Source organism: Megascapheus bottae, chromosome 17 (genome assembly GCF_031878675.1).
Source record: "Megascapheus bottae isolate mThoBot1 chromosome 17, mThoBot2.hap1, whole genome shotgun sequence".
NCBI lineage: Eukaryota > Metazoa > Chordata > Mammalia > Rodentia > Geomyidae > Megascapheus > Megascapheus bottae.
This window is the reverse complement of record NC_143525.1, coordinates 37518625-37539602: the sequence shown is the minus strand read 5'-3', so window position 1 is coordinate 37539602 and position 20978 is coordinate 37518625. Positions and strand designations below refer to the sequence as shown.

At 47.2% G+C, this 20978-nt stretch overlaps 1 protein-coding gene across 4 annotated transcripts; it reads left to right on the top strand.

The window, feature by feature from the left end:
- The first annotated feature begins 14767 nt into the window (after positions 1–14767).
- Tob1 (transducer of ERBB2, 1) lies at positions 14768–19970 on the top strand. Of its 4 annotated transcripts, none has more exons than XM_090351025.1 (2): positions 14768–14785; positions 18041–19970. In XM_090351025.1, the coding sequence occupies exon 2, from the start codon at positions 18185–18187 to the stop codon at positions 19223–19225; it is 1041 nt and encodes a 346-aa protein (XP_090207151.1). In that variant the 5' UTR covers positions 14768–14785; positions 18041–18184; the 3' UTR covers positions 19226–19970. The 4 variants fall into 4 exon arrangements, with proteins under 4 accessions (XP_090207151.1, XP_090207148.1, XP_090207149.1 ...); XM_090351022.1 differs by lacking the exon at positions 14768–14785 and adding an exon at positions 15963–16333; XM_090351023.1 differs by lacking the exon at positions 14768–14785 and adding an exon at positions 16035–16052.
- Positions 19971–20978: the final 1008 nt, after the last annotated feature.

Genomic DNA, 20978 nt, shown 5'->3' with positions numbered 1-20978 from the left:
AGCCGGGGAAGCTAGCAAAAAAGTAGAAATGCAGAACACTGCAAGAGCCAGGTGCGGTCATGTAAGCTGCCCCTCCTAGCTACTAGATTGAGGTAGGAGGTAGGGGAGGCCTGTCTGAGCCAAAGCATGAGACCCTCGCCAAAGGACGAGGGTGTGGCTTAAGTGGTAGAGTAGTGTCAAACACAAGGCCCCAAGTTCAACTCTCCAGTTACTAGGGGAAAAGGGAACTGAATGAGACTGGGCCAAACAGGTTTTTCTTCCAAGCGCTTTGGCAGCTTGGCACCTTTGGATTAACCCAGTTTGGAAAAGAAATCACACCTCTGGGCCTCAAGTAAGACTTGGGATCTTGCTGGATTGAGGTGGTGGTCAACATCTCAGTTGTTTTGCTTCTTATTAATTAATTAATTTATTTACTGCCAGTCCTGGGCTTGAGCTCAGGGCCTGAGCACTGTCCTTGAACTTTCTCAAGGCTAGAGCTCTACCACTTGAGCCTCAGCACCACTTCCAGCTTTTTTCTATGTATGTGATATGGAGGAATAGAATCCCGGTCTTCATGCATGCTAGGCAAGCACTCTAGCACTAGGCCAAACTCCCGGCCCATTTCATTTGTTAGATGTTTATCCCACACAAGCTGGGCGCTAGTGGCTCACACCTGTAATCCTAGCTACTAGGGAGGCTGAGATCTGAGGATTATGGTTTGAAGTCAACCCAGGCAAAAAAGTCTATGAGACTCCTATCTCCAATAAACTACTCGGGAAAATCCAGAAGTGGTGCTGTGGCTCAAGTGGTAGAGTGCTAGACTTGAGCACAGAGACAGTGCCCAGACCCTGAGTTCAAGCCCTAGGACAGGCAACAAGGAGAAGAGGGAGGAGGAGAAGGAGGAGGAGGAGGAGGAGGAGGAGGAGGAGGAGGAGGAGGAGGAGGAGGAGGGGGAAGAGGAGGAAGAGGAGGAGGAGGAGGAGAAGAAGAAGAAGAAGAAGAAGAAGAAGAAGAAGAAGAAGAAGAAGAAGAAGAAGAAGAAGAAGAAGAAGAAAGTTTATCCCTCACCTAGGCAGGTAGAAATGCTGAATTCAAATCCAGTGGCCACTGAAAGGAAAAAAATTATCCCTCTAGTCCTCATTCATTGACCTCTGTCATTCTTAGCACACCCTCCTTTCCTGCCTTCATTCCACACAAGACAAGACTTTTCCTCACCAGCACGGCTCCCTTCCATGGCTAGATAAGGTCGTTCCCTGTGCTGTGGTCCTTGCTCTGTCTGGAGGATGAGTCACTGGGGAGTTGGCAACCGGCACCAATCGGCAGCTGTATGGAGGGGCCATGTTGGACCCTCCAGCCTCTTGGTTGGGATCCCAGATAAGACCAACAGAACCACCCAGCACTGCCAAGGAGCACGGTGGGAAATGACAGAAGACTGTCTTGAGCTATTGCATTTTGCTGTGGTTTGTCTCACAGCAGTAGTTGCTTGACACAGTCTCAAAAGCTGGAGGATGTGTTGGAGACCTGGAAAGCTAACTGTCCCTCCCAACGCATGCGCGGCCCCTGGGCTCATACACACCCCTTTGCTTCTGCTGACAAGTGAGCAAGTGTTGCTTTTTTTTCTCCCCCTGGAAGAATATAGGTAAGATGTCCTAATTTTTGATTTCCAGCCCTGATCAATGACACATTGAAAGTAAAGAATCCTGCCTGCACACTTTCTCCCTCTCCCTCCCCCCCCCTCTCTCTCTTCCTTAATATTGGGGGGACTTGAACTCAGGACCTCACACTCTTAGCTTTTTTTGCTCAAGTCTGGCACATCTCCACTTCTGGCTTCTTGCTGATGTAATTGGAGACCAGAGTCTCACTGACTTTTGTGCCTAGGCTGGCTTCCAGCTGCAGTCCTCAGATCTCAGCCTGGCTTTGAGGCCTGGAGGCCTGGAGGCCTGATTACAGCCCTCTGTTGTAGGAGGCAGAGGAAACAGCACAGAAGCAAGACTGGGAGAAAGGGCAGGGTAGATATCTTGGTCTTCTCTACCCCTCCTCTATCAGCCACTCAGGGGGTGAGAGGTTGTGGGGTCACTCCCCAGCTCTGGGAGAACTCAATGGCTCTGGGGGGAGTGTCCCCCTTTCTTCCACTTGAACTCTGATTTGTGTGCACGTGTGTGTGTGTGCCAGTACAAGGCCTGGGCATTGTTCCTTCTTTTCTGGTTTTTTTTTTTTTTTTTTTTTTTTTTTTTTGCCAGTCTTGGGCATGGGCTCAGGGCCTGAACACTGTCCTTGGACTTTCTCAAGGCTAGAGCTCTACCACTTGAGCCTCAGCACCACTTCCGGCTTTTTTTTCTATGTATGTGGTACCAAGGAATCGAACCCGGGTCTTTGTGCATGCTAGGCAAGCACTTTAACCACTAGGCCAAACTCCCGGCCCCTTGTTCCTTCTTTTCTACTCCAGGCTAGTGCTCTATTAGTTTCTAAGTCACAGCTCCACTTCCAGCTTTTTGCTTTTCACTTGGGGATAAGAGTCTCACAGACTTTCCTGCCTAGTCTGGCTTTGAACCACGATCCTCAGATCTCAGCCTCTTGAGTAGCTAGGATTGCAAGAGTGACCACTAGATGCTAATTTGGCTTGGGCTGGGGGGTTGGCTCCATGGAATTCCACGGACCCTTTTGGACCCAAAGCATTCTGGATGGCACTTGGGAGAGCTAGTTCTTTCTCCAGAAAGAAAGCAGAGCAGGAAGGGCAAGAACAGCCAGGGAAGTTCACCTGACATCTTCCTAGGTTCCCCCATTGCCTACAGAATAAAGTTCAATCCCTTTTTTGGTATGTATAGCCCTTCCCAGGCTGGCCTCACCCACTGTTATGGTCTTATCTCTGCCTCACGAGGCTCTGTGCTGACAACTGGTCTCTAGCCTACTTGTGATTGCTGAGATCTGGACCAGCCCTTTTCCCTCCCTGCCCAGGCTGTGAAATAACCCTGTCCACCTCCCTTCATCTCCCCCGTGTCCCAGGGGGCAGCTGTGCCCTGCCCACTGCAACTCAAGGAGACCCAGCTCCCGCCCCGTGGAATATTGCTATTGAGTAAATAATTTCATGGGAGTTAGGAAAGCAGACGAGGGCCGGGGCAGCATCCCGCTGAAGGAAATAGCAGTGGGGGTTAATGTGGTGATGGGTGGTGAAGGTCAGGCTCAGGGAGCAGCCTGGGCAAAGGCCCTGAGGTAGGTGGGAAAGAGGTGGATGAGGAAGTAAAGGAAGGCAAAAGGAGGGGGTGTGCCAGCTCTGGGCTGTCTTGGAAGGGCAGCCAGGAACTAGAACCCTCCTGAGGTCTGTAGATACCAGTGAGGATCTGGGGTTCCCTCCTCAGAGAAATGGGAGATACTGCAGGGAAGGGGAGTCTGATTTATATATTGGCCCATCCCACCAGGGGTGGGGAGGGATGCAGAATGGGTTAGCCAAGGGGCAGAAATAAAAGGGGAAATTGGGGGAGGGGTTTGAGGACTTCCAAGGGTCTTGGGGGTGGGGATAGAGGGGTAGAATTAAATCAATAGATGAAGGCCAGACTGATGGGCTTTGTGTATGCTGGAAACCAACAGACAGTGAAAAGTATTGCTGAGTGGCCTCCTCTGTGAGGGACCCAACTGAGCATCTTACAAAGGTGACCTGTGAACCAAGGGTATGGAAGGAAACACATCCACAGAGCAATCTCAATCTCTCTCTCTCTCTCTCTGTTTCTCTGCCATGGAATGTCAGTGTGTCAGTGTTGGATGAAGCTGTTTGTGCAGGTAATAGGGCTTGAACTCCGAGCCTTGGCACTGTCCCTGAGCTCTTCAGCTCAAAGCTAGTGCTCTACCACTTAAGCCACAGCTCCATTTTTGGTTTTCTACTGGTTAATTGGAGACAAGAGCCTTACAGACTTTCCTGCCTGGGATGGCTTTGAACTGTGATTCTCAGATACTCAGCCCCGAGTAGCTAGAATTACAGGTGTCAGCCACCAGTGTCCAGCTTTCCATTATTATTATTTTTTCCAGTCCTGAGCTTGAACTCAGGGCCTGAGCGCTGTCCTTGGGCTTTCTCAAGGCTAGCACTCTACCACTTGAGCCTCAGCACCACTTCTGATTTTTTTTCTATGTATGTGGTACAGAGGAATCAAACCCAGGTCTTCGTGCATGCTAGGCAAGCACTCTACCACGAGGCCACACTCCCGGCCCCTCTCTATTATTTTTGAACATTTATTTTTTCATATGAATTTTAGAATCATTATGTCTATAAAATATCCTGCTAGAATCTTGTTAGGAACTTGTTTAGGAGAACATTATATCTTTTTAATACTGAATCTTTTCACCCAGGCATATAAGCTGTCTTTCCATATGTTCAGTATTTAAATATTCTCAAAAACAATTTTATAATGTCTTCTTAAATCATGTATATTTTTCAATGATTTATTTATAAATTCTTTACATAAGGCTTTTATTATTCATGTAAATGATACCTTTTTTGCTGTCTAATTCACTATTGTAGAGGGAAACTACTGATTTTTGCATATTTATTTTCCCACTTGCCATTATTAATTTTTTATTATAAGTTGTTGATATTGAGGATCTGTGTAAATAATCATATAATCTGCACATAGAGTCATTTTATCTTTCCTCATGTTGATGTGTTGGTTTTTTTAGTGCCAATATTGGAACTTGAATTCAGGACCACACACTTTACTTTTTCACTCAAGTTTGGTGCTCTATCATACTTCCAGTCCAGCATATATTTTTTTGCCAATCCTGGGGCTTGAATTCAGGGCCTGAGCACTGTCCAAGGGCTTCCCTCAAGGCCATTGCTCTACCACTTAAGCCACAGCACCATTTCCAACTTTTCTATGTATGTGGTACCGAGGAATCGAATCTGGGTCTTCCATGCATGCTAGGCAAGCACTCTACCACTAGGCCAAACTCCTGGCCCCTTAGTGCAACATTTTGTTAGTTAATTGGAGATTAAAATCTAAAGGACTTTTCTGTCCCGGTTAGCTTTGAACTGAGATCCTTAGATCTCAGCCTCCTGAGTAACTAGGATAATAGGTGTGAGCCAAAGCTGTTTTTTTTTTTTTTTAATTTGTGTGTGTATGTGTATGTGACAGGGATTGAACTCTGGGCCTAGGCCCTGTCCCTGAGCTCTTCAGTTCAAGGCTAGCACTCTACCACTTGAGCCACAGCACCATTTCTGGTTTTCTGGTAGTTAGGTGGAGATAAGAGTCTCACTGACTTTCACTCCTGGGCCGGCTTTGAGCCATGATCCTCAGATCTCAGCCTCCTGTGAAGCTAGGATTACAGGCGTGAGCCACTGGAACCTCAGCGTTCCAAAGCTGTTTTATCATTTATATCCTGCCAAAGAATTGTTTTCTTTTTCTCTTATTCTTAGGTGGGTAGAAATATAATTCTCCAGAAAAATCTATTTCTTTTCTAAAATGCAATGCCTATTTTATCTTTAAAAGAACCAGATAGGGGCTGGGATTTGGCCTAGTGGTAGAGTGCTTGCCTAGCACGCACGAAGACCTGGATTTGATTCCTCGGTACTACATACATAGAAAAAAGCCAGAAGTGGTGCTGAGGCTCAAATGGTAGAGCTCTAGCCTTGAGAATACTCAAGGACAGTGCTCAGGTCCTGAGCTCAAGCCCAGGACTGGCAAGAAAGAAAGGAAAGAGAGAGAAAGAGAAAGAGAGAGAGGAAGGAAGGAAGGAAGGAAGGAAGGAAGGAAAAAAGGAAGGAAGGAAGGAAATTGAAGACTGTTCTGCTGAGTGATAAAACTAAATCTGGTGCCCAAATGCCCGTGGCTTGCACCTATAATCCTAAGCTATTTAGGAAACTGAGATCTGAGGATTGTGATTCTAGGCTAGCTTGGGCAAAAAAGGCCAGGAGACTCTTTCCTCCAATTAACCACAAAAATCTGAAAGTAGAACTGTAACTCAAGTGGTAGAAGGCTAGCCTTGTACACAAAAGCTCAGGGACAGCACCCAGGCCTGATTCAAATGGTTGAACACCGGCCTTGAGCAAAAATGCCATGGACAATGCTTGGGTCCTGAGTTCAAGCCCCCCCCCCCCACACACACACTCCGTGCACAAGAAAAAATGCAAACATTACTTGTTTGCAGCTTAAAAGCAATTTCACGTTTTCTTATTTGAGTTGAATCAAGTAGATCTTGAGTTTCTGCTACATGTAAGAAGCAGAGGAGGAGAAGGAGGGAGGAAGGAGGGAGGAGAGATGGGGGAGGGAGGGAATCTTAGCATCTACAACACATTTGCACAGGCCTTGCTTCATTTCATCCTCACACAGCTCCAAGGGTAATCACTGATTCTAATTATTACACCAGGGCAGCCATGCCCAGGAAGTATGTGGCAGAACAAGGCTTGAACTTGAATCCTCCCCTTTCCAGTCCAGTTTCTTTACTCTGCTCCACTGCAGCTGGGATAGCAAGAATGTGGGATTCCTGTGTTGATGCAATAATTCACTCTTTAAAAGAAATCAAAAGAGAATATTTCACATTATTGCTAATAAACAGCATGAAATGTGGGAGAAAAGCCTGAGAGGGAAAAGAGTGGAATGAAAATCGTTAGACTTGCCAGTGCTACATGCCTGTCATTCTAGCTACTCAGGGGGTTTCTATGTGAGGATCACAGTTCAAAGCCAGCCCAGGAAGGAAAATCTGTGGGACTCTTATCTCCAGTTAACCACCAAAGAATGAGAAGTAGAGCCGTGGCTCAAGTGGTAGAGTACTTACCACTTGAGCACATAAGCTTAGGGACAGTGCCCAGGCCCTGAGTTCAAGCCCCAGGACTGGCACACACATAGAGACAGAGTCATTAGCACTGAAATGGGGGAGAAAAGCCTCAGAGGGAAAAGAGTGGAATGAAAATCATTAGACTTGCCAGGACCAAACACAAGACCCCCAAAGGGTCTTAAGTGGTACAGCACCTGTCTGACCAGCATAAACCCTAAGTTCAAACTCCCCAGTAACACAAATGAGCTGCTGAAACTCTTACCATTAAAAGATGTATGTTCAAAGCAGGGAGAAGGTGAAAGCATCCCAGTGGCCCAGAGCTGGGAGTTTGGCCCGGTGGTAGAGCGCTCACCTAGCATGCACAAAGACCTGAGTTCAATTCCTCAGTATCACATACCTAGAAAAAGCTGGAAGTGGTGCTGTGGCTCAAGTGGTAGAGTTCTAGCCTTAAAAAAAAGCCAAGGACAGTGCTCAGGCCCTGAGCTCAAGGCCCAGAACTAGCAAAAACAAAACAAAATAGCCCAATTTCTTCGACCATTTCTCTTGAGAGGTGAGGTTTATGTCTTTTCTCTGAATGTAGCTTGTGATTGTTTCTGCTAAAGGAGGATGATGGAAATGCTGTGTTTTTTTTTTTTTTTTTGCCAGTCCTGGGCTTGAGCACTGTCTTTGGACTTTCTCAAGGCTAGAGCTCTACCACTTGAGCGTCAGCACCACTTCCGGCTTTTTTTCTATGTATGTGGTACCGAGGAATCGAACCCGGGTCTTCATGCATGCTAGGCAAGCACTTTAACCACTAGGCCAAACTCCCGGCCTGTGTTTTGTCTTCTGAGGCTGAGCCATAAAAGGTCACACAGCTTCCACATAGCGCTCTTAGAAGGTCCTCTCTCCAAAGATGGCCTCTTGGGGCCAGCCGCCATGCTGTGCAGAGCCCAGATCACAGGGAGAGAGCAGAATCTGTGTTGCAGAACTCAGGCCAAAGAGTCCAGCGTGTGAGTCATCCTAGCCTGGTGCTAGACGTGTGCATGCAAGTCTCCAGACCTGTGCTGTCCAGCCCGGGATCTGCTGACCACATGAGGTTATTTAGAGTGAAATTGAGTTAAAATGAAATGACATTAAAACTCCAGTCCCTCAGTCCCACTGGCAATATTTCAAATGCTGGGTAGATCCATGTGGCTAATATATTAGACAGCATGGATGTAGCCTATCTTTTCCCATCTTTGGGTAAAGTTCTATTACCCACAGTGGCTCCAAATGACACTTGAGTATTCAAGACTTCCTGGATTTGATTCCAGACATCCTGGGGCAAAGATGAGCCACACATTGCATCGTCCTGGGCCCTGGGCCTTACCTGAATTCAACTCCTAATCAATTAGGCCTCAGACACAATGCAATTACATTTGTGTGTGCACGCGCACACACAGGGTCTAAAGGGCTTGAACTCAGTGCCTGGGTGCTGTCCCTTAGCTTTTCCCCTCAAGGCTGGTGCTCTACCACTTGAGCCACAGCTCTACTTCCAACTTTTGGTAAACTGGAGATAAGAGTAACACACACTCTCCTGCCCAGGATGGTTCCAAACCCTGATCCTCAGATCTCAGCCTCCCAAGTAACTAGGATTACAGGAATTATAAGCCTGAGCCAGCAGTAACAATGGGTACTTACCACTGTGATCAAAGGCTGTTGTGGATAGCTTGTTGGGCAGAAATCCTAACTGGAGCAAATCCCTTTGACCGGAGCAACCAAGCTTTCTTCAAATCCATCCCAGCTGACTTCTGCTTACCTGTCAGCATTCCAAGGCCACCCGTGTGGCAGAGAAGCCTGGGAAAGCACATCCTTAGCCCTTTAGTCAGGAGGATTAAGGGAAGAATGGACCTGAGAAACAGTGAGCTCACAACAGTATCTGCCACAATAGGATATATTCTATTTCAAGCTGCATAATAACATATGCAATCCATGCTTCAAAGGTATTTAAAGTATTCTAATAGCATTCACTCACTGCGAACTTGAAATAAATGTTCCTTGTACTTTAAATGTCAGGATCTCAGTAGCTCTCCTGGAAATCCATTTCAGAGTCTCTTGCTAGACTCATCATCCTTGTCCTTGGTGAATAGAAAGGAATTTCAAGATCTGGTGTGGCCATGAGTTCATCTGATAAATTGGGACCAGAGTGGTTTCTAGGGACACATTCTCCTTTCCATCCAATTCAGTAGAATTGTCTGTTCCTAGGATAAAAAGTTCATCCAATGTTATCTGGTCTTTTAATTACCCAAGTCTGTGGGCCAGTGTGTCCTACAGAATTTATGGTCCTCATCAGCAAACTCAGGTAGAAGGAAGCCACACTGAGACTGAGTGTGTTGCTTTCCTCTGAGAAATGCTTAGGAAAGAATTGGTTTGCTTGGTTTGTGATAACTGGTATTTGCTTTATCATTATTTTATTAATTAAAACTGTGTGCACTCATCCATGTTCATTGCTGTACTGTGTTCATGATAGCCAAGTTCTAGAAACAACCCAGACAGCCTACAACAGATGAGTGGGTCAAGAAAATGTTGTGTATATATATATATATATATATATATATATGTATATATATATATATATATATATACAAAGTGGAATTGTACTCATTTATCAAAAAAGAATAATGTGTCATTTGCAGGGAAATGGATAGACTTTAGAAAAAATGGTGTTAAATGAAGTTAAATCAAGCACAGAGAGCCAAACAACGCAGATGAGGAAGATAGATCTAAGACACACACATACATGATTACATGTACAGGATTTTATGCATATACACATAAATTGACCAAAGGGTAGTATACTTAGGGAAGGAGTCACATAATGTAACTCCTCTAGAAACTAAAGAACTGTTTACTAAAGTCAATACCAGGAAGTGAAACATGTTGGGGGAGGGGGAAGAGGGAGACACACAAAAGAAGAGAAAAAGGGTACGCAAATACAATCATTATATTCAATGTATATTATGAAAGGCTGGGAGTGTGGCCTAGTGGTTGAGTGCTTGACTAGCCTACATGTAGCCCTAGATTTGATTCCTTAGTACCACACACACAGAGAAAGCTGAAAGTGGTGATGTGGCTCAAGTGGTAGAACACTAACTTTGAGAAAGCTCAAGGGCAGTGCCCAGGCCCTGAGTTCAAGCCCCAGGACTGGACCAAAAAAAAAAAAGAACACAAAACACACTTCTAAACACCTGCAATGGGTGAAAATCCACATCTCAAAAAAGAATCTCTCTCAAAGGATATTATGGAAAAATTGAATCACTGGAGGGTAGAATGGGAAGGGGAAAATGGGGGAGAATGGTGGAAGGGGTGACTTTAATCAAAATGTATTATATTCATGACCTGCCTTATGGATTTGAAATCTCTTTGTACAACTATCTAATAATGATTTTAAAAATAAAATTCATACACTATGGCTGGTGTTGCATGACTGTCTAAAAAGAAATGGATGACGGGAACAAGAACATGATATTTGTATGTTGCCTTTTTTTTTTTTTTTTTTGCCAGGCTTGAGCTCAGGGCCTGAGCTCTGTCCTTGGGCTTTCTCAAGGCTAGAGCTCTACTACTTGAGCCACAGCACCATTTCCAGCTTTTTCTATGTATGTGTTACTGAGGATAAAACCCAACGTTTCATGCATGCTAGGCAGGCACTCTACTACTAGACTAAATTCCTGGCGTCTCCCTTATTTTCAAATAAAGGTGGAAGATTGCTTCTCCTGCAGGCAATGAGCCTTAGGAAACATACTCTCTGCAATGGTCACGCTCCTCAACCCTGTCTCCAATACCAGAAAGCAGGGCAAAATTAGAAAATGTAGGATGAGCTCTCTTACAATCAAGATGAGGCTAAGTGCTGGTGGCTCATTCCTGTAATCTTGTCTACACAGGAGGCTGAGACCTGGAAGAGTGCAGTTTGTTAGAGAAGCCAGCCTGGGCAGAAAAGTCTTTGAGATTTTATCTCAACTAACCAGCAAAAAGCTGGCCTGAGGTTGTGGTAGAGTACAGCCAAGCAAGCTGAACAAGCGTGGGTCACTGAGCTCAAGGTCCAGAATGGGGGGGAGGGGAAGATAAGGATCTCATTCTTCTTGAAAAAGAGTCACATTTTTTTAAATTTAAGGGGACATTGAATTTACAATTTGAATTTTTTTTTTTTTTTTTTTTTTTTGCCAGTCCTGGGCTTGAGCTCAGGGCCTGAGCACTGTCCTTAGACTTTCTCAAGGCTAGAGCTCTACCACTTGAGCCTCAGCACCACTTCTGGCTTTTTTCTATGTGTGTGGTACCGAGGAATCGAACCCGGGTCTTCATGCATGCTAGGCAAGCACTTTAACCACTAGGCCAAACTCCTGGCCCCACAATTTGAATTTTTTTTGCAGTACATTATAAAAAACCTCTTCTTTCCATTTCTTGGAGTTCATTTTGATAAGCTACATTTTATATGAACATATGCACCTTGCTATTTGAGCTATTGTTATCCTAGGCTAAAAATATCATAGACATGGGCCTGGAGTTTGGCCTAGTGGTAGAGTGCTTGCCTAGCATGCACGAAGACCTGGGTTTGATTCTTCAGTATCACATATAGAGAAAAAGCTGGAAGTCGTGCTATGGCTCTAGTGGTAGAGCTCTGGCCTTGAGAAAACCGAAGGACAGTGCTCAGGACCTGAGTACAAGCCCCAGGACTGGCAAAAAAAAAAAAAGAGTATCATAGACATATTCTAGTTATTACAAATGAAGGAAATCATGCAGCCCGTGTTTCTTTGGGTCTGGCTTGTTTCACTTAATATTTTCTTTTTTCTCATATTTTTATTGAAATTAATAGAAGGATTACAGTTATATTCGCCAGATAGAAGGTGCATTACTTTACACACATTGATACCCCTTCTCATGTTTCTGTCCCTATCTCCCTCCCCCACCTCATCTTGTCACTTAATATTTTCTAAGTCTCCATTTCCTTGCAAATGGGGCAATGCCATTCTTTCTGATGGAGGCACAGAATTCTGTTGTGTATATATACCACATTTTCTTGATCCATTCATCTACTGAGGGGTATCTAGGTTGGTTCTATATCTTAGCTATGGTTAATAATGCTGCAGTGAACATGGTTGTGTCAGTAAGTTTTGTGTGGTCTTGATTGTGGTCATTTGGGTAAATGCCCAGGAGTGGTATTGGTGGGTCACAGGGGAGCTCTATGTTTAGTCTTTTGAGGAACCTCCAAACTGTTTGCCATAGTGGTTGAACAAGTTTACATTCCCACCAACAGTGTAGTAGCAATCCCTTTTGGCTACATCCCCACCAACATCAGCCCACAGATATCTTCACTAGCTATACAACAGACAAGGGCCACATATCTAAAATATACTTAGAGTTCAAAAAACTAAGTCCCAGCCGGGCACAATGGCTCACACCTGTAATCCTAGCTACTCAGGAGGCTGAGATCTGAGGATCAAGGTTCAAAGCCAGCCTGGGCACAAAAGGACCTGAGACTCTTATCTCAAATTAATTTCTAGAAAGTAGGAAATGGGGCTTGGCTCAAGGGTAAGGTGGTATAGCCTTGAGCTGAAGAGCTCAGGGACAGTGCCTAGGCTGAGTTCAAGTCCTATGACTCCCCCTCCCCAAATTAACCCTTGCCCCAAAACAAATCCTCAAAGAAACTACAACCCCATTAATAAGTGAGCTAAAGACTTAAAGAGGGACTTCTCTGAAGAAGAAATAAGAATGGCTAATAGACACATGAAAAAATGTTCAAATCTCTAGCTGTAAAAGAAATGCAAATCACAACAACCTTAAGATTCCACCTCACCCCAGTTAGAATAGCCATTATCAAGAAAACTAATATTAACAGATGTGATTTTTTTTTTTTTTTTGCCAGTCCTGGGCTTGAGCTCAGGGCCTGAGCACTGTCCTTGGACTTTTTCAAGGCTAGTGTTCTACCACTTGAGCCTCAGCATCACTTCTGGCTTTTTTGTATGTATATGGTACCAAGGAATCGAACCCGGGTCTTCGTGCATGCTAGGCAAGCACTCTACCACTAGGCCAAACTCCCGGCCTCAGATGTGAATTTTTAAAGAGATATTAGAGATGAATGATAAAAACTGAAGTGAGGGCTGGGAGCATAGCCTAGTGATAGAGTGCTTGTCTGGCATGTACTGGGGTTCAATTCCCCGGTACCACATACTCAGAAAAAGCCGGAAGTGGCACTATAGCTCAAATGGCAGAGCACTAGCCTTGAGCAAAAAGTGTCCAAGGACAGTGCCCAGTGGGTTCAAGCACCAGGACTGGCAAAACAAAATGAAACAAAACAAAAACTGAAGTGAAACTCCTAATTTACCAACACTTATTTTCCCCAGAATGGCATAAGATTTCAGTGTGTGTGTGTGTGTGTGTGTGTGTGTGTAGTTAGTTATATTTGACTTCAGACCTGGGAGCTGGGCAGTAACATCTCATTAAATTTTTTTTTTTTTTTCTGAAATAGGGTCTTACTACATTGCCCAAGATGGCCTAGAACTTTCAATCTTTCTGCTTCAGCCTTCCAAGGCCTGGGAAAAACTCAGGTTTTACCTCCAAATTTCTGGTTGAGAAGTTATATTTACTAAGAGGTGGCTTACACCTCTAATTCCAGAGGCTGATGCAGGAAGATTATAACTTAAGATTACCCTGAGTCTAAAGAGCTAGACCCTGTCTCAAAAATGCAAAAAGAAAAAGAAAAAGAGATTAAGTTTACTGTTGCTGATACTTAATCAGTACCTAACAGATGATTGTTTTAGGATTTTTATATCTGGGATTATTATTAGGGACATTTAGTAAGTAAAGTTGTGCTTTTCCTTTAGAGAATTCTTGAAAAGTATAGATAAAATGAAAAGAATTATGAATCACCTATTTTTAGTCAGACATTTTAATCTCAGCCAAGCCTAATACAGTCCCCTAATTATAGTGATACAAACTACAAACTACAAATCAAGACACATGTCCCAACACATGGTCCTGTAATTCTAAGTGTTTACTACAATAATGTTATTTGCTTAGAGGGTAAGAAATTAGCTTCTGAACAATCAAATGTTTTACTTTGGAAAGCCATTCCCAGAATATCTTACCTAGTTCCTTGCCATTTCTGCGCTCAACTAATTATAAAATTAAAAATAACTCATTTTCATTACAAATAGAATCAATGTTCTTTATAGAAAGCCAAAGACACAAAACAGAGAGGGAGAAGGAAAAAAAAAGAAGAAGAAGAAAATACTAAACAAATAATTGCCAGTATACAATATTCTGGTGAAGAGAAAGAGACATCTTAATTTTAAGTGCTTTTCCCCAAACCAATCTCACTCTTCTCGGTTTACGAGTTAAACACCCAGATTCCAAAACATATAAAATGGCATCTCAACAAATCAGCGACTGAAACGTCTATGTCCTCAAAAACAAAAACCTCCCCCCCCCTCCCAGATTTGGGAATCACCGCAAGAAAACATGACATGGTCACCTGACCAGACCCCACCCTCCACCCTTTTCACAAACCCTTGGCACCACACATGGAGACTTTGGAAATCTCCTTTCTCAAGGCAAGCAATGCAATTCTGTCGAAAAGAGAAGGGAGGAGGACGGGAGAGTCGATGGGAGGTCCCAGGCCACCTTCAGACTTTGCATTCGGATGCGGAGTCCTCAGGCCCCAGGCCTGGGGAGGGTTTGTGCCCAAGGAGCCCACAGCTGGTCTACACAGGTCCCGAAAATTCAGGCCCTGCACGTTTGTTTGTGATTTTTCTTTTTTGGTGGGGGGTGACGGCAGCGCCCCAGGGGGTGGATCTCCACCCCACCCCACCCCCGCAGGCCGCGCTGCTGGCGTACAGAGCCCGGGGAAGGGAAAGGCCGGGCGATGGGCGTTTCATTCATTGCTTCTCTTTCACCCCACCCCGCCCCTCGGCTCCCCCTCCGTTCTCGCTCCCCTTTCCCCAGTCCCAGTTTGACGTCCGTCTCCTGGATACCAGACAGCCAATCGCCTGGTTGCTAAGGGGCCGGCGCGGCCAATCAGGCGTCGTTGCTAGCGGTGAGTAATATTTTTAGCTGGGAGGAACGCCCCGTTCCACGCCCGGTGTCACTCCGAGTGTTTCTCCGGCGCAGGTTGTGAGCGGGGCGCTTGCCACCCACCGCCCTCCCCAACCCCACCCCACCCCGGCCCCCCCCCCGCCTCTCCCCAGATACCCGCACATAGTTCAGCCGAAGGTGATCTTTACACGCACCACGGGAAGGCACCGCGTTTATTCTGTACATCGGTGTCAGTAACCCCTGGCAAGGCACGTCCATGGAGGCACCGAGATAGCTATATAAATATTCAGATCAGCAGGACGGCATCGTTTCGCCACACCCTGGGCACACGGAGGCCTCGACTGGGATATCTGGGATGACATGGTGACTCTTCCTAGGGTCTCTGGGTCACCCGCATCTCCGAGCTGCTGGCCCGGTGGCCCCGGGAGGTCTGATGGACAGTTAAACTGTCACCTGGGCGGGAGGTGCGGCGAGGTGGCCTTCCGTCCCCACCCCCAGCCCTGCACGGCGGCTTTGGGTTCTGCAGTTGCCACTGTCTGGGTGGCAGTTGGCCTAGGCCCTAAGGGTATTAATAATCAATCGGGAGCACGAGTCCCCAGTCCCCAGTTCGCGCCTTCTCTAGGTCTCCCCTTGGGGTGGGCTTGAGACCCGACTTGGCAGTTTCGTCCGTGAGTGGGGTTCTCTTCGTCCACAGTCACACTCGGGTAAGGGCATTTGCTGTACACTCTCCCCACCCTCTCCGAGCTTTGGGCCTCTCCCGGTTCTACCCAGCCGCTTCGCCACTTGCTCTGCTCCTCTCCCTTCCCCCACTCTCCTCCCCCCGCCCCCCCCGTCCCGCGACGCTCTAGGACGAGATCAAGCGTCAGCCGCCCTGCCCCACCCCTTTCACCCCGCCTGGCACGCCTCTCCTCCAATCGCCTTTGAGATTTTCTCTTCATCCCGCCCACAGTCTCTCCAGATCGTCAGCTCATTGGTCACCTCGCACCCTGGGGGGGTGTGTCCTTCCCCAGGGGGCCGTCAGGCCGTGCGCAGGCGGGACTTAGCCAATGGCGTCGGGGGGCAAGGCAGGGGCGGAGCCAGCCGGCGAGGACCCGGGGAGCGGGGCGGGCGGGCGGAGAATGGCTACGCCGCCCGGAGCTGTGTGACGCGGACGGGCGCGTGCACCCCCACGGAGAGGATGGGGGGCAGGGAGGAGGATATAAAACGAGAGGCGGGGCGCGCGCCGCGGCAGAAGGAGCGAAGCTCTGGCCCGGCACGGAGTGGGCACGGTACGGGGACGCTGGGCCGGGGCACCGGGCTGAAGGTGGACCAGTGAGCGCGCTCGCCTGACCTCCGTCCCCGCCACCCCGAGCCAGAAGCGGCGAGCTCCCCGCGGCCCGTCCGAAGGCCTCTGCTCGCCCCCCCACACCCCCGGTCCGGCGGCGGCGCGCCCCGTCTTTGCACTCTGCCCGCTCGCCGCGGCCGACCCTCCCGCAACCCCTCCCGCCCCGCCGCCCCTTCTCCCCCGCCCCGCCGCGGGTCTGTGGCGGACGCAGCCCCGAAGCAGCCCGTAAGTATCGCTGGGGCGGCCGGGCGGCGGGGCAGCCGGGCGGCGGCTCCGAGGGAGGGGCTGCAGCGTCGTCGAGAGCCCCGGGTGGGAGGAAGGGAGGCGCTCGGGGACGACCCGGCCCGGGAGGAGGTGGAGGTGCTCGGCCCCCTGGGGAGAGCGGTTCGAAGCCCGGCCAGGCGGGTGATCGGCGACGGGCTGCGCGGGGCCAGCTGATGAGGATCGGAGGTTGGGGTGCCCGGGTGGCGGAGGGGGGGGGGTAGCGGGCGACCTCGCGGGGGTGGGGTGGAGGGAGGGTGTGGGGGGAGTGGGCAGCCCTGGGCGGGGCAGGGGGCGTCCTTGGGAGCCGGTGGCCCCCTGAGGCTGGACACACGGTGCCCCGGGGTCCGGTGCTCGCGGGGCGCTGGCCGGGTCCCAGGAGCTGCGGGCGGGGGTGGCGGGGGCGGCGGGGAGCGGCGGGTCGGGTTACGGCGGGGGAGGGGAGCGGCTGACCCGGCTGGGGCCGGCGCCGCGACCTGCCGGCTGCCCGCTGCCCGGGGCCGGCGGGGAGGACGGGCCGCCTCTCCGCGGCCGCGCTCCTCCTTCCGCCGCCGCTCGTACTCTTCCTCCTCCCCCCCCCTCCACCTCGTCGTCGTCGTCCTCTTCCTCCTCCTCCTGCCGCTGCCGGCGTCGTCGGGCGCTCGGGCTCCCGGGGCTGTGAGCTGAAATCTAATGAGACCCGACTGGCTGTTTATGTAACTCTCCGCGCTCCGTCTCCGGGCCGGGCCTCCCAGGCCCCCCAGCCCGGATCGAGCCTCCGCAGCTGCCTTTGGCCCGGCACCCAGGCCTTGTTTTGTTTTGTTTTTTCTTTTTCTCCCAAATGTTTTGTAGTTTTGGGGGTGACGGTGGTAAACGGGTTCTTTTCCCATTGTCACCACGAATTTAGGAAAGGGAACAGACGGCTCAACGCCGGCGTTTTTTGTTTTTGTTTTTAATATATACATATAATGCCCTTTTATAATCGCCCCTCCGTGTACAAATAGATCTCCGTGGGGAAATACCTCCTGTGTGCCCTTGGTCTTCTCTTACCCCGCCCCGTGCTGACCCAGCACCCGCGTAAAGGTCGACCTCCTCGTACCAGTCCCGGGCGCCGGGGCGGGAGGGGAGGGGGCCTTTCTAAAATCCAGTGGAGCCGGGCAGCACGGTCTCACTTATCCAGTAAGGGGTTTTTAGAAGTGGTGGTTGCTTTTATCACCCTGGCTGCTGGAAAGGAATGTCCAGTTCCAGGGAAGAGGAAGCTTGGAAGAGAGCTTGAGAGAAGAAGGGCAGTTGAGTGTGTGTGTGTGTGAGTGTGTGTGTGTCTCCCTAGGAGGTTTAGAATCACAGCCATTTACCAGGCCGGCAGCTCTTCTGGCACTTTTCATCCTAGCATCGAACTTGCAAAGGCCTGAACGGTTTACCAGAGCAGACTGAAAAAGTTCTAACGTAATGCAGTCCTGAGGAAGTACTGTTCCTACCCATCTCTCCGTGAGATTTTTGAACTTCAATAAAGAGCTTGCCATTGTCTGTTCCTTTACATTGTACTGCTGATATTTTCCAGGCTTTGTACCCTACTAGACATTTCTCAAAAGTGAGATTTCTCTGGGACTAAATTTGTAAAGAGGTGATGAGACATTCCATTGATCTTATTTGGACGTGTTTTGCTTTTGTTTTGTTTTGTTTTTCTTAAAGGAACAAGACCACTCAAGGTGAAGGATAATCTACCAATACCAGCACTTTGAATGAGAATTTGTTTCTCTGCCACAAATTGAGCTTTTTGTTTGTTTGTTTTTGGTGGAGGAGTTGAAAGAACCCTAACTTGGTGACACAGCAGCTATGCAGCTTGAAATCCAAGTAGCACTCAATTTTATTATTTCATATTTGTACAATAAGCTTCCCAGGAGACGAGTCAACATTTTTGGCGAAGAGCTTGAAAGACTTCTGAAGAAGAAATATGAAGGGCACTGGTATCCTGAAAAGCCATACAAAGGCTCAGGGTTTAGATGTATACACGTAGGGGAGAAAGTGGACCCAGTGATCGAGCAAGCATCCAAAGAGAGTGGTTTGGACATTGATGATGTTCGTGGCAATCTGCCACAGGATCTTAGTGTTTGGATCGACCCATTTGAGGTTTCCTACCAGATTGGTGAAAAGGGACCAGTGAAGGTACTCTATGTGGATGATAATAATGAAAATGGATGTGAGTTGGATAAGGAGATCAAAAACAGCTTTAACCCCGAGGCCCAGGTTTTCATGCCCATAAGTGACCCAGCCTCATCGGCGTCCAGCTCTCCATCGCCTCCCTTCGGTCACTCTGCTGCTGTGAGCCCCACCTTCATGCCCCGGTCCACCCAGCCTTTAACCTTTACCACTGCCACTTTTGCTGCCACCAAGTTCGGCTCTACCAAAATGAAGAACAGTGGCCGGGGCAACAAGGCTGCACGTACTTCTCCCATCAACCTGGGCCTGAATGTGAACGACCTCCTGAAGCAGAAAGCCATCTCTTCCTCAATGCACTCTCTGTACGGGCTGGGCCTGGGCAGCCAGCAGCCCCCACAGCAGCAGCAGCAGCCAGCCCAGCCCCCTCCGCCACCCCCGCCACCGCAGCAGCAGCCGCCGCAGCAGAAAACCTCTGCTCTTTCTCCTAATGCCAAGGAATTTATTTTTCCTAACATGCAGGGTCAAGGTAGTAGTACCAGTGGAATGTTCCCAGGTGAAAGCCCCCTTCACCTCAGCCCTCTCCAGTACAGTAATGCCTTTGATGTGTTTGCAGCCTATGGAGGCCTCAACGACAAGTCCTTTGTAGATGGCTTGAATTTTAGCTTAAATAACATGCAGTATTCTAACCAGCAATTCCAGCCCGTTATGGCTAACTAAAAAGAGAGAAAGAGAGAAAATGTATCGTACAAATTAAAAATGCACGGGCCCAAGGGGGATTTTTTTTTCACCCCCTTGAGATTTTTTTTTTTAAGCTTATAGTAAGGATACATTCAAGCTTGGTTACAAAAATAAAAACACGCATCGTTTTTCCTTTGCCAACCAAGCACAAAGTTATTTTACACTGACTGTATATTTTCAAGTATACTCTCAGATATGGCCTCTTACAGTATTTAAGATATAGCAAGGACATGGCTGATTTTTTTTTTTTTATAAAAAATTGGCACTAATAAGTGGGTTTATTGGTCTTTTCTAATTGTATAATTTAATTTAGTACAAAGTTTGTAAAATATCAGAGGATATATATATATTGTTTCTACGACATGGTATTGCATTTATATCTTTTTACTACAGTAATCTGTGACTGCAGCAGCTTCATGTTGTATTTTTTTTACTGAAATTGTAAAATATCCATCTTAAAGACATCAGCTATTCTGAAAATTGTGTACAGGATATTCCTTTAGTGGTGGAATTAAAATGTACGAATATTTGCTTTTTCAAAAAAATGTATTTTCTGTTAAAGGTTTAAAGATTTTTGCTATATATTATGGAAGAAAATGTAATCGTAAATATTAATTTTGTACCTATATTGTGCAATACTTGAAAAAAACGGTATAAAAGTATTTTGAGTCAGTGTCTTACATGTTAAGAGGGACTGAAATAGTTTATATTAAGTTTGTATTAAAATTCTTTAAAATTAAAAGTGCCTAGTGTGTGTTCTCTTTTTTTAAGAACATGCTGGAGATCCAGGACTAGAGTCTCCTTGTAAATGTTCATATGGAAGGAAGGTTTTTTTTTTTTTTTTTTGGCCAGTCCTGGGCTTGAGCTCAGGGCCTGAGCACTGTCCTTGGACTTTCTCAAGGCTAGAGCTCTACCACTTGAGCCTCAGCACAACTTCCAGCTTTTTTCTATGTATGTGGTACTGAGGAATTGAACCTGAGTCTTCGTGCATACAAGGCAAGCTCTAGGCCAAACTCCCAGCCCCTGGAAGGAAGTTTTGACTCAGTGAGTCACCAAGGAATAACGGATAACTGGCCCCACTGTGTGCCAGAATAGTGTGTGGCCTGGCCTGTGCCCTCGGCAGCTTTGTAACAGTGCTCTTCAGTCTGTATTTGTCCCCTGGGATGGGTGGGGGATTAAGGCCAGTCACCCCTATTTTATACCAATGTTATGCTAACATCTAGGAGAACGCCAGGAAATGAACCTAAATCTTTTCAAGTTAGGTCATTTGTTTTGTCTGAAGTTTCTGGGCAATTCATCTCCCAATTAAAAAAAAAAATTGGACTATAAGCACCTTTGTACAACTACTTAATAAAAATGAAAGAAAAAATAGAACATCCTAAGTTACACATACTAGCAACATCTCCACACATATACACCTATAGTAGACTTAGATTCTGTTCACTTTGTGTTATCAGTCTTTACACTTGAAAGTTCAGTGTATGTAGCTGGAGAAATTATGATCAAGACCCATTCACATTTGTACTGGCCAGTACAAATTTGTGTTCATTTCCCCCCTGTAAGTGATACTCAATTGACTGGTTTGGGGTCTTGATGGATGTTGGGTTTTTTTTTAAGCTGATGAATTCAAGGGAATGAGTCATTTCACTATTTAAATGTCCATTGATAATAGCGATGACAGAACCTTGGTGGGAAAATTGTCTTGGACTAGAAATAACAAATAATTCTTGTA